Below are 16,458 nucleotides of genomic sequence, written 5' to 3' on the forward strand. Positions count from 1 at the left end.
ACGACAGTCACATGTTCACTACTAAGCAAAGTACATTTCCCAGAGCACTGATTGGACAAGCAATGTTGTGATCATCTGCAGCCATTGATGGCCAATATGATGGTGACTAATTTAATGTTGAGTCGCATTGGCACAGGCCAACCCGTGAGACTGATTCACTGAACTCCTTGGGTTCAATCGAACCCAGGTTATGAAATGCCGAGTTCGTGTGCACATGACATATTGCTGATTCCTTGTTGAACAAAAGGGTAAACGAGTGCGCCTTCACCAACTCCTTGTCACTGACCTAATCAGTGCCTTCAAAAACATACAAATTATTGCATTTCATAAGAACATTAATTAGCGATCTTATTATAAGAAAGTTATCATTTTTTTACACAATACATCCACCGGTAACCACGACCCCTTACAGAGCATTGCATTTGCTATGAAGATAAAATTGATCGAAGCGTGCAAATTGTACAGCCAGGATAGCAAGCTGGCTCTCATCAGCCTATTCAAAAGTCTCTTGATGATAATAGTTTACTTGAAATGCTCAGGTTTATAACTCTTCCCAAGTCACGAAAATGATTCTGATCACGCCGTCCCTGCCGCCCACAGACAAATGTATCCTGCGACTGGAAAGTGACCTTGAGAGTTTTGAAAGGCGCTTATAAATGAAATGTATTATTATTATTTGGTAGCCTTACATCAACCTTTAAACTTTGAAAGAAGCTGTGAATGATTTCCAATTTAAATGACCAGTATGGAGCCACGACTACTTTTTGCACAGCAAGCCATTTTTGCGTACACAATGTAGTACTGTAGTCCATTCGCACACATTAGTAGTTAATTGTGGCCACAAAGGAGTTTCTCTTCTCAATTTAAAAGTTCAAGCCTCACCACAAAGTGTTTTTTTTTCAAAGGTCGTGTCTGCACGTCCATGTTTTGAACGCTCAAAGTTCAAACCTTTGTGTATTTACAATAAAAGCAAAGACCAAACCTGTATTTCAGGCCAAAACATTTAGTTGACGAATAAAAATATAAACCGGGTCATTTCCTTCATCTTTATAATAATACATTTTATTTCAAGCGCCTTTCAAAACACCCAAGGACACTTTACAATAAAAACAATAGAACACAGCACATAACAATAAAACCATAAGTAAAATGATAAATAATAAAATAGCAGAGAGAATTACACATTGAAAGCAATTTTAAACAAATGGGTTTTGAGATGAGCCTTGAAAATAGGGAGGGAGTCAATATTACGGATGTTGGGTGGGAGTGAATTCCAGAGTTTGGGAGCAGAGCGGCTGAAAGCTCTGCATCCCATCGTGGTGAGACGGGCAGAGGGCACATAGAGGTGAAGGGAGGATGAGGATCTGAGGGACCGAGAGGGAACAGAGATTTGAAGCAGGTCAGAAAGATAGGGAGGAGCAAGGTTATGGATGGCTTTGAAAGTAAACAGAAGTATTTTGAATTCGATACGATGTTTAACCGGTAGCCAGTGGAGTTGCTGGAGTACAGGGGTGATGTGGTGAAAGGAGGGGGTTTTAGTGATGATCCGGGCTGAAGAATTTTGGACGAGTTGGAGTTTATGGAGAAATTTCTGATTGACACCGAAGAGAAGTGCGTTGCAATAATCGATGCGGGAGGTGACAAGACTGTGGATGAGGATAGCAGCGGAGTGAGGGGTGAGCGAGGGACGGAGACGGTTAATATTACGGAGGTGGAAATAAGCAGACCGAGTAATGTTATTAATATGGGAGTGAAAGGAAAGTGAGCTATCGAGCATGACACCCAGACTCTTGACCTGAGGGGAGGGGGACACGGTAGAACTGTCAATGGGCTGAGTATAAATATTTTGCTATTGAAAAAAAGGAGGACTTTGTCCTGAGCTCACCTTACTTGATTCCATCCACTCAATTTTGGGGATTAACACAACGAACAACCAGATCTCACTACAGTCTGAGAAACCAAATCAATGTTCTGTTGTACTACAATGACTTACTCTTCCCTTTATTAGGATTAGGAAATATGAGATGCCCATGTATAGAGAAAGTTAAGATATCAGATAGTGTGCCAATGTGAGGTTCAGTTACCTGGCACAACATGGAAGCAGAGTTATTAGCAGTGGGTTGGTTTTAACATACAGAATTTTGAGGATCAAGCCAGGGGTATATAAGGGAGGCTCTTTTTATGCAACTGATCGTTATCCTTCAGCGAATCACATGATTGACAAACATTTGTCATGATTCTTGACAAGTGACTCTCAAATAACTAAAGAGTGACAACTTGATGCTTCCTTGACATGAATTGATCATGAGCATAGGCGGATCAAGAATTGATTAGTACAGTAATTTAATTTCTTTAGTAGGACGAATTATACAGAGATGCATTTTATTTACACAAACAATTAGGTTTTATATTTGTCATCAACATTCCGTGGTGCACAAAATGCCCTATTGTAATGAATCCATGAATTAACTTACAGGACACATTTTAATATTTGACCAACGGGTCAGCTGAGAGGTTGTTGAGTGACAGGACCACAGACCAAAACAGCCGCTCGGATACTGGATCTGGCAGGACACCGTTATCAGATAATTCAAGTCAGACATCCTTGTAACATGATGAAGATCAGCTCAGGAGAACATGATGAATAGATTTAAAATTAGGGCACACTTGGACTTAGCTGAATTAAACCGGAGTGATCACCCATCAAAAGACACCATTGTTTAATGGATGTGGTGCCAAGAAAGAGAACTTCCGAAGGTCGAGGTTCTGGCTGCTGCGCGTACTTTGTCTCTGAGAGCATTTTTGCCACAATGTGATTTCTGAACTCCAACAATCTTTTCTTTCCCATCTGTAGAGGAGGAGGAGGAATCCTTAATAGACCACCAAATATTGAAATCCACTAACTTGTAATTCATTTTTCAAATGCCTTATTGTTATTGTTGATTCGTGCATTTTCTCACTTTCATTGTCTTGCAGCAAATCTTTTTCCTTCTTTTGTTTTTCTGCAGCCTCAGATGCAACTTTTCTGGCTTCAAAATCTATTGTGGCTCTCAGTGCAGCTTGCTTGTTCTTTCTCTTGTTTTCTTCATTTTGCTTAAATCAAAAACACAAATTTCATAAGAACCACTTACGTCATGCTGACAATATGAAATACATCATAAAACTATGAATGAATTAAACCTCTCATTCTGATCCAATCACGTCTTCGTTTTGCTGCTACCTTCTGGTTAACTGCCACAAGTACAACTATTTTGTGTCGTCATTTGTATACATGTATTTAATTTATTGTATTTCTGCATAAGAGTAGTACTCCAAAAGACTTTGAAACATTTACCGGGACATCAAATTTGCTCAAAATGTTCCCAATTTCAGTATGAAAATCCATATCTATCTGGTTAAAGTCAGCGTGCTTTTGTTGTGCACTTGTGAATACTATATGGAAGGTGCATTCTGTCCTTCCAGATATCCATTTTCTAATTGGCTGTACCTTATAACCGAATTTTGCGCAAGAATATATACTCTGGGCTGGTCATCAGCGCACATATAGATTGTTGTGTTCAAAGTATTATTATCTGAAATTGTGACTGAGGCGGACCGTCAAGGCCTGCAAAACCTTCTCTGCTGGCCTAAAAAATCTAAATCACGGACTAATGTTAATTATATTTTATCCCTAAATTTTTATTAAATAATTCCAATTGTCTTTCAGCTTCCTGTCATTAATGTTCCCTTGTTGCACTACTTCCAGATGTGTGTTTTCATATTTAAGCATTTAACCAATCACATTTCGGCCATCATTTACCAGGATCAGAAATCTACTTGGATGGTTTCACAATCAGTTCTGCGGGCCTTGCCGCATCAAATGTGTCGGTCAAACTGTTGTTTTAACCAATCAGATTTTAAGTTGGCAACCCAAAAGTGGTACCAAAGCCTTCTTGAAGTCACTGGTCAACGTCAAAGTTTTCGCTAACTATGATTGGCTAGTTATTAGACAATCATAGTTTGCGAAAACTGCTCTGATCAGAAGCCAACAGTGACAAGGGCATACTGGCCACAGCTAGCACACTGTATTGGTAGCAAGCTGCATAAGCAAATATATTTTGTTGATTTAATAGCGGTTTTGTCAACCCACAACGGCTGAAGGAGAAGAAATTAATTTGGTTGCATATTTACTGTCAAAGCAATTTTTAAGACTGACTTTTCAAGAAAATGTGGATATCATTAAGAAAGGTCGGACAGTTATTTCATGGCTAATGCTACCCTCTAGTGGATTTGTAGAAAATCACTCCCCACGTTTTTCAGTCTGGATTGATTCAGACATAGCATAGTGATGAAATCCATAGCCCGCCACTTAATTGTGTTAAGAGAAAACAACAAATTTACCATTTGTACTTTTCTCTTCAGTTCAACATTTGCTTCTTTAAATGTTTTGGATGTGGAATGCAGGTAATAAATGGCCAGCCTATAAAATATAGAGATTGATCATTAATGGCAAGGAGAGGAATGAAGATCAGTTGCAGCAAGACGGAATATATGTGTGTGAATGAGAGGGATCCAAGTGCAAGAGTGATGCTACAGGGAGAAGAGATAAAGAAGGTGGAGGAGTTTAAGTACTTGGGGTCAACTGTTCAGAGCAATGGGGAGTGTGGAAATGAGGTGAAGAAGCGTCTCCAGGCAGACTGGAACGGCTGGAGAAAAATGTCAGGTGTGATGTATGACAGAAGGGTTTCAGCTAGGATGAAAGGAAAAGTGTGTAAAACGGTGGTGAGACCAGCCATGATGTTTGGACTGGAGACAGTGCCACTGAAGAAAAGACAGGAAGCAGAGCTGGAGGTAGCAGAGATGAAGATGTTGAGGTTTTCTTTGGGAGCGACCAGGTTGGATAGGATCAGGAATGAGTATATCAGAGGGACAGCTCATATTAGAAGGTTTGGAAAGAAAGTCAGAGAGGCCAGACTAAGATGGTTTAGACATGTCCAGAGGAGAGAGAGTGACTATATCGGGAGAAGGATGCTGAGCCTTGAACTGCCTGGCAGGAGACCGAGAGGAAGACCAAAGAGGAGGTTTATGGATGTTGTCAAGGAGGACATGAAGGTAGCTGATGTGAGAGAAGAGGATGCACAAAACCGGGTTAGATCGAGGACACTGATTCGCTGTGGCGACCCCCGAAGGGAAAAGCCAAAAGGAAAAGAAGAGTACATAATTAATGGCAATGTTAACTGCATTTCCTGTACTGTGTAGTGCTTTTCTACCTAAAAATGCATATTACATTGTTGATATATTAGTCGTTTCTCAACACAGTATTGGTTTATGCTAGTAGGAAAAAAAATACTGCAACTGCTGTCTTATTCACACACAGATAATGCTAATTTGAGCACAACTAGACTTAACTGTACTCAGCTAGATTGGTTGTATCATCAGAAAATCAAATGTAGTTTTCACCCTCAATAAGACATGAAAGCCACGCATCACGTTTTACTATACGTACAAAACTTGTTATCAATTCTACTCACACCATCAACAACATGATGGGTAGGACAAGTCCAGGATTTGAGGCATAGCTGAACACTTTTCCAAACCAGGTTGGGAAGTCTGACTCAAGAGTTTCATGGATTACATCGAACATGCGATTCTTGCCACTATGAAGAAAGAAAAAGTGAATGCCCATGACCCGCATTTTAAATGTGATCCATTCATTACCTGAATGGTCCACAATCAAAGGATGGAGGGATTGTGACAATGGTGTACATTGCAGGTAGGGTGGAGAGGAAGAGAATGACCAATAACATGGCCATGTAGAAGTTGTTGGAGCGAGAGGCCTTGAAGACTCTTTCCTGTGGCACATTACAGCACATGACAGCCCAGCACTGAAGGTACATGGAGACATGGAGGCGGAGGACATTCAGGGCAGGCAGACACGGAGCATAGAAGGCACCCATCCTGCAAAAAAAAAACAAAAAAAAAATCTTGTACACACTGGCAGGGGAATATTTACACTATAATTGCGATGCATGACAGAATAGGCGGAGTGCCCGGATGGGACTGGATGGAATAAAGCAGGATGGGACATTATCAGTTGGGATGAGATGGAATAGGATGGGACATGATACATCCATCAATCCATCCATCCATTTTCCTCATTAGGGTTGCTGCACAATTGAGCATTCTGCAATGTGCTGTGGCTTGGACTGTGGGTTCAATGGCAGTGACATGGATAGGATGGAATAGAATGGTATATGTTTGAGTGGGACTGAACATGATAAGGCCTGTCTTCCTTATCATGTTCACTGGATAGAAAAGTTGCAGTCAATACTCTTATTTTTTCGGTTTTCCCTTTGTAACGGAGTTGTGCGCTTAGATTATTAAATTATGAAGGAAGTGACGCAACGGCGCACAGTGTGGCACTATGTCCCGCCCATAGTTTCCAGAACAATCTCGAGGAGATTCAGGTTAATCACAAGACGAAACCCATGCGACTTCACCCATCCCTTCTGCCATACTGTGTTGCAGAAATAAAAGAAATAAAAAGACACATTCACGCGTCTCGTCTTCATTAATACGGCAGCATCGTGGAGATGAAGACAGTCACTGTTGTGACACCCGTCACATTGGTGCCGTGACCCGGATCACAAGTGACTCTCCACTTCGGACCGGGACCGCGATGCTGCACAATGAAGACGCTGTGCAGTCCCATCACTCGGTGGACGGTGTGTCGACCCCCGTTTTGGAAATACATGTAGAGTGTTAATTGTCTGACCTGCTGTTTTGCAATTAGTGTGTTTTTTTTTTTTCATGTACGTGTTTTGTGTGTTAAGTCTAAGAATGAGCTCCTTACAAGTAACAAGTAGCACACCTTTGAATGAGTGTGTTGGTAGAGGTAGAGGCTTCCCAACCGTGTAACAGTTGTGTAGTGTAATCCAGAGTGGTGTAGGGTGTACAGAGGGGAATGGGCAGGTTCAAGCTGAGGCCACTTATGTTAGTGGGGACAGAGTTCCTTCCCAGAGCCAGTGCAGTGCATCTACGACGAGCGCACAGACAACTGATACACCAGCAACAGATCCCTTTCTCCAGTCTGTCACAGTTATGTAGTGCTATGCAGGGTGATGTAGTTTGTGCAGAGGGGAATGGGCAGGTGCGAGCTGAGGCCACTTATGTTAGTGGGGACAGAGTTCCTTCCCAGACCCAGTGCAGTGCATCTCCGACGAGCGCACAGACCCTGACACACCGGCGACAGATCCCTTACTCAAGTCACCTGACGGAGTTGGTCAGATGAGTGACATAATTAGACAGCATTCTTGTACATCCTTGCCCGATAACCTTGTCTATTTTGCATGTTGGTCTTTCTGTTGTCTTCCGTGTGTATGTTGCCTCACTTCTGCATAATTTAAGGGGGGTGTATGTAACGGAGTTGTGCGCTTAGATTATTAAATTATGAAGGAAGTGACGCAACGGCGCACAGTGTGGCACTATGTCCCGCCCATAGTTTCCAGAACAATCTCGAGGAGATTCAGGTTAATCACAAGACGAAACCCATGCAACTTCACCCATCCCTTCTGCCATACTGTGTTGCAGAAATAAAAGAAATAAAAAGACACATTCACGCGTCTCGTCTTCATTAATACGGCAGCATCGTGGAGATGAAGACAGTCACTGTTGTGACACCCGTCACACCTTTTTTATTAAAGAAAAAAAAAGAAAAACACAGACTCTTACCATATCATTCCTTGATTGAAGATCAAGCCCAGTACATTCCCGCTGACATCAAACTCAGAGTAGGATGGCTTTCAGAAAGTGAAGAGGAAAAAATGTCGCCTGACACATATCTTCAGAGCCACCGTTGACATTTTGAGGAGGTGGTTAGAAAACGCTGACTTACAAATCCAGCCTCCAAGTCCCAGCACCAGCAATAGTTGAGAAGACGAACAAGCACAGCTCTCAGAAAGTCACCAATAAGCAGTGTGGCATAGGTGGTCATGGTGTCAGATATGATGAGCCGCACAAACTCCTGCAAAGGTCTGTGCTTCTGTGAGTTCATTCTCTTGAAAGAAATGTTTCTTACTGTGCTAAAGGGGAACATTTCCCTTGTACATACAAGGTACTCATGCATAATGTGTCTATGTATGAGCAAAACCATCAACGAAAGGCACTTAAAGACACTAGCTTGTGGTTATGCGAGAGATCACTTTCTGATTGTTTCATGTGATGGTAAGTGTACAGTATTGTCTTACCTGGCCAACCATGGTCTCCCAACATGGCCCACGAGGCACATCGGCAGGATCAACAGCAGGTGACGCAGTACAGTTTCCTGATAGACTTGTGACGTTGTAAAAACTCGCTTCCCACAGTGTTATATTAATTTTTACAATGTTTTCCTCTTCCCTCTGAAACACACCACACTCTTGATTTGACCGTTTAACAAACGGTCTCTCATGTGCAGACGACAATTCTTACTTTGAGGTTGATCTCATCCATAAGTGCAATGATGAACGTGTAAAGGTTTCCCAAGAAGAGGGCAAAGATGCGCCCCAGCTGCCATTGCAGGGCGACTCGAGGGTGATAGTTCTCCAGGCTGCTAATGATGTCAAACAGCATGGGACAAAACATCCCCAGTAATGACATAACCATATTTACCTGAGAACAAAAACAAAAACACTTCCTGTTAAAATCAGCGGTGCCCTCTGGAGATTGCCATATTCAGGGGATTACATCAGCAGATGTTGTACAATACAGATTGAAGATAACTGGAACATCTTTCATGTTGCTACTTTGCTTTTCAACCATATACTAATACACACATCAGAAATGCAGTCAAATTACATTTTTTTATGTTTGATTTTGATGATGAGTATTGCACAAATATCATATTAGTAGTAGTTTGTAACAGCACAATCTCTCCAAATGACAGCTTCATCCATGAATAAAAATATTCAGCTATAATTATAGATTTGATAATGAGAGAGTTGGATACAAGAATACAATACATATCAATTTATATAGCACTTTAACAACAGGGATAGAACTATAGCGGTAATCAGGGTGGAGAGGTAATCGGAATGGCTAATGAGGTGAAACCAGGGCAGGGGATAGAACAATAGAAGTGATCAGATAAGCTTCAGGTAGTGGTCCACTGCTCCCCCAACCAGGGCCCTAAGAGAACAGGAGACCTATAAGAGCAGAGGTCTGGCACGGCCACCTCTGTCCATTAGGCGTATAGGGCCAGGGTTATCGGCACAACTTTAGTTCGCTAACGAAACTCTTCGGATGAGGAGCGAAACATCCGATACCTTCAAAGAAGTACAGATGACGGCTGAAGAAACCTTTTCCTCGATGGACCACTCCTGTAGTATGACTGAGAGCAGACGCAGACGAATGTTTGTGTTTGTTTGAGGTTTAAAATCCAAAAATGCCAAAGAATTAAATGTTCAAATTGAGAATGCAAAATAAAATGTTTTGATTGAATACTCAAAAAAGGTGGCAAAGCACTTCTGTAATGTATGAGTGTGACCAAGGAGTACGTGAAGAAAAAGAAAACAAAAAACATATCATTATTTCAATCATTCTTTCCTTGGTTTCTCTTATTTGTACCTCATTCCTTTCCCACCAGGAATGATTTTCTAGTCCATCCAACGCAAACTTCTGAGAACGCCTCACGACAAAGTAAATGAGGTATCCACTTCCGGCTAGGCAGCACAACACCAGGAAATTGGCCAACACTCGCAGGAAGCGCGTCAGATGGATGTGATCATCCTTATGGTTCTCTTGTACTTCCAGGATGGCTTCCTGGGGAGGGAGCAAGGAAGGGGATACTCAAAGTAATTATTAATCTCTGCCAGTTATTACATGAATGTCAACATCCTCACTACCAATGCAATGACTTCACCTTGAAGCTGGTGGTGATTGAGGCAAATTTATTATCAGCAGTTTCAGCGTTCCCAATCAGGTAGTCCCAACTTGTAAATATTTTCCAGCTGAAACTAAAGCTGTTATCATCTCCAACGCCAGTCTCATTTGAATTACGGGCCATCCTTTTATTAAAGACAAGAGATAATCATAAAGTAAAGCATTCTACTTCATATAAAGTAGGAATAAACTCACGTTCTAATGACCACGATGTAGCTGTAGGCCACTGTTCCTATTCCAACCAGGAAATAAGACAGAGGCATACGAAACTTGAGCCAGCCAATGGCACGCTGGTCATCGTAGTAACCATAGAAGAGGACAGAATACTGAGCATAACCCTGTAAAGACATGTTTTAATCCATAAAAGCAAGTAAAATTGACATTGTGTCACATATACATAAACTGACCCCAAAGTCCCACAAGACAGCAAAGTCCATGGCACTCCCTTCCTCAGCTCTGGGGACCGTCTTTCTTGAGATGCTGCCATAAGGTCGCCCCATTAATGCCTAACTTACGAAAACAGAGCGAACTCTGACATGAAAAAGAAAACCCAAACACACACAGGGAAACCCTGAAAGCAACAGACCTCTGGCACCATGACCAGACCAAAAGTGAGGCCAAACAAGATCATGTTGATGCCATACATCCACCTCAGGAAGATGAAGTAAGAGGCAACAGAAGAGCCAAAGTGACCTACAATTTGTGTCAAATAAGTGGGGGGGGGGATCACTGTTACATGCATGAATACTCACTTCAATGATGCACATGCACCACAACCATTGTTAGGTTAAAAGACTAATACATTATGTAAAACCGACTTTCAATCTCTTTTATTTTCATCTCCCATGGGATGCAAGCAGTCTTGAAGTTTTGAAAGTCTCGTTGAAACTTCATCCATTTCTAAAATTTGGGAAAAACAAACAAAAATAACCTGTGGATAAGACATCTGAAGAAATCTTGATTGTAAAATACGCAGTAATGAAAAGTACCATGTCATTTATTTTACATTTGAAACAGATGAAGTTAAATATGAGTTGTGCTAAACATGAGTTTACAAAGATGTTGAGCGAATGAGCATTCTAATGGTATTTCAGTCAATTAATAGCCACAGTCCTCTTACCTTGCTTATCATGACCTTGAATACGTAGAGCTTTCTACCTTTTCCTTTGCCCAAAGCCCCCTCATAGTTCTCCACAAATTCCTGAGACTCCCTGCAAGTAGGAAGATGCCTTCACTCCAGATTCACTAAAGTCAATAGGTCGACCTGTGACTTCTTTGAAGGCGTTACCGTAAGGCGAACAGCTTCTTTTTCATCGACCACGGATTTCCCCGGAGGCTCTGGACCAATTTCTTCCTCTCATCCATTTCCTCTTCAAGCTCATTGAGATCCTCTGCTGTTAGAGACTCTGGCCTCATCTCTTGGTCATCGCTGTCCTCTTCCTTTTGGTTGTCTTCCTCACTTGTCTCCTGCTCTGAACTGAGATGCAATAATTTGTTTGTTGATGTATGAACCTTGAGTGTAGACATATTTCCTACAAGAAAACTTAACAGGAAATTACCTTGTTTCAATTACTTTTTGCTGGTTTTTCATCTTTACCCCTTGTAGTTTCTCCTTCTCAGGTTGACAAATATGCACTTTTCTCTGTCCTTTTTGGTCTCCTTTATGTTTCTTTTTCCTTTTGACATTTTCATCCTCTGCTCCGCTCACCTTCTGCACCTTTGCCCTTACTTTTTTAGTCTTAAGGTTCTTCTTCTTTGTGGTCTTTTCTTCTTCTTCCTTCTCACTATCCTTTGAGGATTTATTTGCATCATTGTTTCCTCTCTTCCGCTTGCTTTTTACTTTCCTATCTGATCTGTCCACAAGCTCACCTTGAGACTCTGCCGCATGATTTTTCTTCTTTAGCTCTTTTTTACCATCCTGCTTCTTCTTTTCTGTTTTCTTTCTCTCATATTCCTCTCGTATTGTGCAAATATGATCTTCATCACCTGCAATATAATTACATTGATAAAAACGTTTTTATGAATTGAATGTGTTATTTTTGTTGTTGTTGTGATTATTACAATAAAACACATATTCAGCACTTTAATTGTATTTATTAATTCTTCTTCTTCGTATTATTATTATTATTATTATTATTATTATTATTATTATTATTATTATGATGATGATGATGATGATGATGATGATGATGATGATGATGATGATGATGATGATGATGATGGTGATTATTATTATTATTATTATTATTATTATTATTATTATTATTATTAGTGCAGTTGTAGTTGACATTATGCTGTTTTTATTAGTCTTCGGTAGGTGGCAGTAGAGGGCTTTCCTGGTGAACCGTAACTGTCTGTAATTTTGCCTCTATCAACTCCTTTTAAAGATTCCCACGCCAACAGTTGGCTGGTGGTTTCTTAGAACTTGCTCACGGTTCTGTTGCTTTGATTTCTGCCTCATTGTGCTGCCACCTAGTTCAATGTCTCTCTTGCATTTTTTTTTTCATTATTATGTCATCTCGGTTTGTATTTTCATGTTTTTTTTAACCATTTAAATTTTCTCCTTTCTTGGCGTTTGCATATGATTTTGGTCTGTTAGGCGGGGGCCTGGTTCTTTGTTATCAACAACGTTCTGAGTTGTACATTTGTGGTTGGTTGGTTGGTTGGTTGGTTGGTTGGTTGGTTGGTTGGTTGGTTGGTTGGTTGGTCGGTTTGTTGGTTGGTTGGTCGGTCGGTTGGTTATGTCATGCTTTTCTGCATAATGATCGAATGATCTATCATGAGGCTTAATCTCTTTTTGAAATGAGCGTATCACTGATCTTTTAGTGTAGGCAACCATGGGAGTATTTTTCAACTTTTAATTATCTTTGCGACATTCTCTTTGGTGAAAACAATTAGAGACAAATTAACATTTGATAACTTTTGGGTTTTATTGTACTTGCTCGTGTTCGCAGACTGACAAATATCACCACAGTTTCGATCCTAACCAATCAGCAGGTGCTGCTGGGCCCCTCCACCTTGAATAAGGGCAACAGGGCAAAGTGTGTTGTTTCTGAAAGACACGGAGTTAGACAGTCCACTGTCTCAGGTCTACAAACTGCTGTCATTCGTGGCAACGATTGGAGCTACATCTGCAGGTGTATCGATCGAGGAGCTTCTCCTGTTTCAAGCAGTTGGAGTCTTACACGCACAACATTATGGGGCTTCAGCACTGGCTCTGCTGGCTATTAAGAGGACACAAGTAAAGTCTCTGGAAAAGACGCCTTGTTGGTATGAGAGGGTTGCGTTCTTGAAAAGGAACAGAGAGTAGAATTTAGACTGACACGTTTTATAAAGTAGGCTGAAATTGAGCTTCCCCTCATCGACAGCCGAGCATCCACCACTTGTTTGTTAATATTTTGTTATACTGTATACTCTCATCCTTGCCTTCCTTGGTGGGATCTAGTCCTATCCAGATTTATCTTGACCATAACAGTAGTTAGAGCATGTGTGATGTAGGTAAACCCCTAGCCAAACGGGTTTGTTTTCCATATAATAGAATTTGCAATGTCAGTAGTAGTTTAGTCAAGGACACTGACTAACCTATCTCAAGTTTGAACTGTGTTTTGTTTTGTTTGGTTTGGTTTGGTTTGGTGAGGTGAGGTGGGGTGAGGTGAGGTGAGGTGAGGTGAGGTGTGGTGTGGTGTGGTTTGGTGTGGTGTGGTTTGGGTTTGGTTTTGTTTTTGTCCAGACTGCACATTTCGAACCGGACACTTAAATCTTTGCAATATTGCCATGCATTTATTTATACATGAAATTATTGTCAACGAAACAAATGTTTTGGGAGATATTGTATGCATAAAGATGATCAACTGACACTTACATGTATCCAGTCCAATGTGAACTAAGAACAGAGTGCAAAGCAGTATTAGAAATGTGATGACATAAAGAAATCCTTAACACATTTAACATGCATATCCTGAATATGTTAAGGATTTATTTATATTCTTTGTCTAGTTTTTTTCTTTTTTTAACTTTGTAATTGTGCTACACAAACTTTGTAAAAGTGTCCGTACAGTACAGGAATGACAAGAGAAAGAGCACATGAAAGTGATTAATGGAGGAGAGGGGAAAAAATACAATTACTGGTAACTTAAAGTAACAATGGTGGGCCATATAATCAACCATGGCACAACCCATAAGGACGACACAATGTAGATGTCATGATGTGGTTTGCGACCAACGGGTGGGGCTGTCGGCCCCGCCTGCACCTGCACAGGTGCTGGTCGTCCTGAGCCTTGGCGGACTGCCACGTTCGGATTGGCGACCAATGGGTGGCGCTGTCAGCCCTGCCTGCTGCCTCGCAGGTGCTGGTCGTTACAATCAGTGACACTTCAAAGGACTCCCGACACGACCATCCGGTGTCGGGTCATTGTTGTATGCTTCGTATGCAATTGTATACATTGTATGCTGTGCAAGTGTTTGTTTAACCTTGGCGGACTTTTACTCTTGGTCTTCTTTTGATACTTTGTATTTTTTCTGTTCAGATGATTTCAATGTTTTATATTTTGTTCCTGCTGACCTTTATTTTAATACAATTTGTCAAACACAACCTCCTGCTCCCTCCTGCCTGCTTTTTGGGATCCGCACCCGCCATCACCACCTTGCAAAACCGTGACAGTAGACTGATTTTTTTCTTCTCTCAGGGAAACGATTCCAAAGGGGTGGTGTTTATGTTTTGTTGTGGGAAAACACTGTTTTGTATTTATGATGTTTACAGTAAATCCCATCAATAGAAATACTTGAAATTTGCACCTTAATGAGTTTACAGAATGATGACAAAAATATAATCTTTGACCACACACACACACACACAGACACACACACAGACACACACAAATCCTGGAGCATAGTTTTTTTCCTGAATTATTGGGCAGGAGTTCAATTTTTGTCTCTTTTCCTTTCATGCGTTCTTCCATTAAGCGCATTCGTGCTCATGCTGATATAAGGGTTTTTATTTCAACCTTTGTGTTAAATGTTATCTATCGTGTTTATTTTTATCATCACAATGCAGCACTGGCTCCATACTGTATTAGTTTGCTCCTTCATTTTACACCCAGCACTGTTTTCAATAAAGGCCATAAATTGAAAACAAAGACTGACACACTGGAGAGATCAGCCCTTTAGTGTGTGTTCTTGATGAAATTAGAGTCATGGTGTCATGGGTCATTACGGACGTGCATATCAGAGGACACAATAGTCAAAATGAGGGAGACAGGGTGACTAAAAAGGCTTTAGAACAATAACAAAAGTCCAAAGAAAGGTGCAGAGCTTATTTTTAACATCGGTTAAATGATTGAGATTGGAATGGAAAAGCAAATACAATTTTCACCATGACTTCATTCCCAAGAGAGGGCCTTTCTAAGGTGACCATGTAGAAAAGAGACATGTACTTACTCTCATCCACTGTGAAGAGTTTGTGGCGAGGCATTTTGCTCTCACGGCCGGCGTTCCAGTGACCTTAGTGAACATGTGAGATGAAAATGAAGCTGGTTTCTCATTATATGAGGTAGATGGAGCGAACAGTGTGGTCATAAGTGCATAGAGACGCATCTCTATGATGAGCACCTCACTTCTTCCTTGCCACCCATTGACCCAAAACACATACAATGACATCCTGGAAACTGAAGAGCCATGCAATTTCACTGCTAATCAATTATTCAAAAGTTATGACCGCCTTTATGTGTGTGTGTGTGTGTGTGTGTGTGTGTGTGTGTGTGTGTGTGTGTGTGTGTGTGTGTGTGTGTGTGTGTGTGTGCGTGGTGTGGGGGGGCGGGGGCTTGTCTGTGTGTCATTAATGATTTCAGCATCAGTATCCAGCAGCGATTTTTCAGTATTCTACAAATTTTCAGTCATGAGTCAAACAGCTCATTTTATGTTCTTCTGGTTTCGCTCACATACTCACCGTGCTCATTGTAGTCTCCAATTTCTCTCGGCTCACCTCTGTCACACGTTTTACCTCTTCCACGCTTTGTGTTTTCACTTCTTCACTTCGTCTCCCTTCACTTTCTACTGTTCTATCTCAGTATCTGGCATCTCTATGGAATTACCTTTAACTCCTTTCAAGAATTAAGATATGATGATCGATGAAATCTCATTTGTGTCGCATCCCTTAAATGAGTGACTCAACCTTTCCTCGAAGAACAGTACTGGGATTTGCGAAAGGCATACCTCGAGTTGAATGCAATAGTGATGAGCCAGTAGGAGACGCTATTGCACCAATTTAAACGATCTCGTTTCTGTTTGCCCATACACGTGAGTTGACAAGTACTGAAATAATGTGTGGCAAGTGCGTGCTTGTCTCGTGGAGGGAAGAAAAAGTCTTGTTCCGGCTATATGGATTCCCTCTTTCTAAACTTAGCAACAGCTATGAGGGAAACTTGATGAATGAAGCCATCAATGCCGTTTCAGCAGATGGCTTCTGGGGAGCTATAAATTGCTGGTAACAGATACTGTGGTAAAATAATTTCTGTTTGTACCACACATGCAGTAAACGTTAGTCAGCCGTGAGTTTAATTTTCC

At 41.1% G+C, this 16,458-nt stretch overlaps 1 protein-coding gene across 1 annotated transcript; it reads right to left on the bottom strand.

Moving 5' to 3' along the window:
* Positions 1 to 1,940: 1,940 nt before the first annotated feature.
* On the bottom strand, positions 1,941 to 16,177 carry tmc1 (transmembrane channel-like 1). The gene is made up of 21 exons (XM_088994685.1): positions 15,842 to 16,177; positions 15,334 to 15,396; positions 13,760 to 13,780; positions 11,457 to 11,883; positions 11,186 to 11,374; positions 11,018 to 11,108; positions 10,716 to 10,797; positions 10,484 to 10,590; positions 10,305 to 10,403; positions 10,093 to 10,235; positions 9,878 to 10,022; positions 9,583 to 9,777; positions 8,449 to 8,628; positions 8,226 to 8,378; positions 7,874 to 8,002; positions 7,711 to 7,778; positions 5,698 to 5,937; positions 5,511 to 5,636; positions 4,381 to 4,459; positions 2,961 to 3,093; positions 1,941 to 2,848 (listed from the first exon to the last, which is right to left on the bottom strand). The coding sequence occupies exons 2-21, from the start codon at positions 15,365 to 15,367 to the stop codon at positions 2,721 to 2,723; spliced, it is 2,769 nt and encodes a 922-aa protein (XP_088850811.1). The 5' UTR covers positions 15,368 to 15,396; positions 15,842 to 16,177; the 3' UTR covers positions 1,941 to 2,720.
* Positions 16,178 to 16,458: the final 281 nt, after the last annotated feature.

The sequence above is a fragment of the Hippocampus bargibanti genome, linkage group LG04, assembly GCF_051943395.1.
Source record: "Hippocampus bargibanti isolate YZ-2025 linkage group LG04, ASM5194339v1, whole genome shotgun sequence".
NCBI classification, from domain to species: domain Eukaryota; kingdom Metazoa; phylum Chordata; class Actinopteri; order Syngnathiformes; family Syngnathidae; genus Hippocampus; species Hippocampus bargibanti.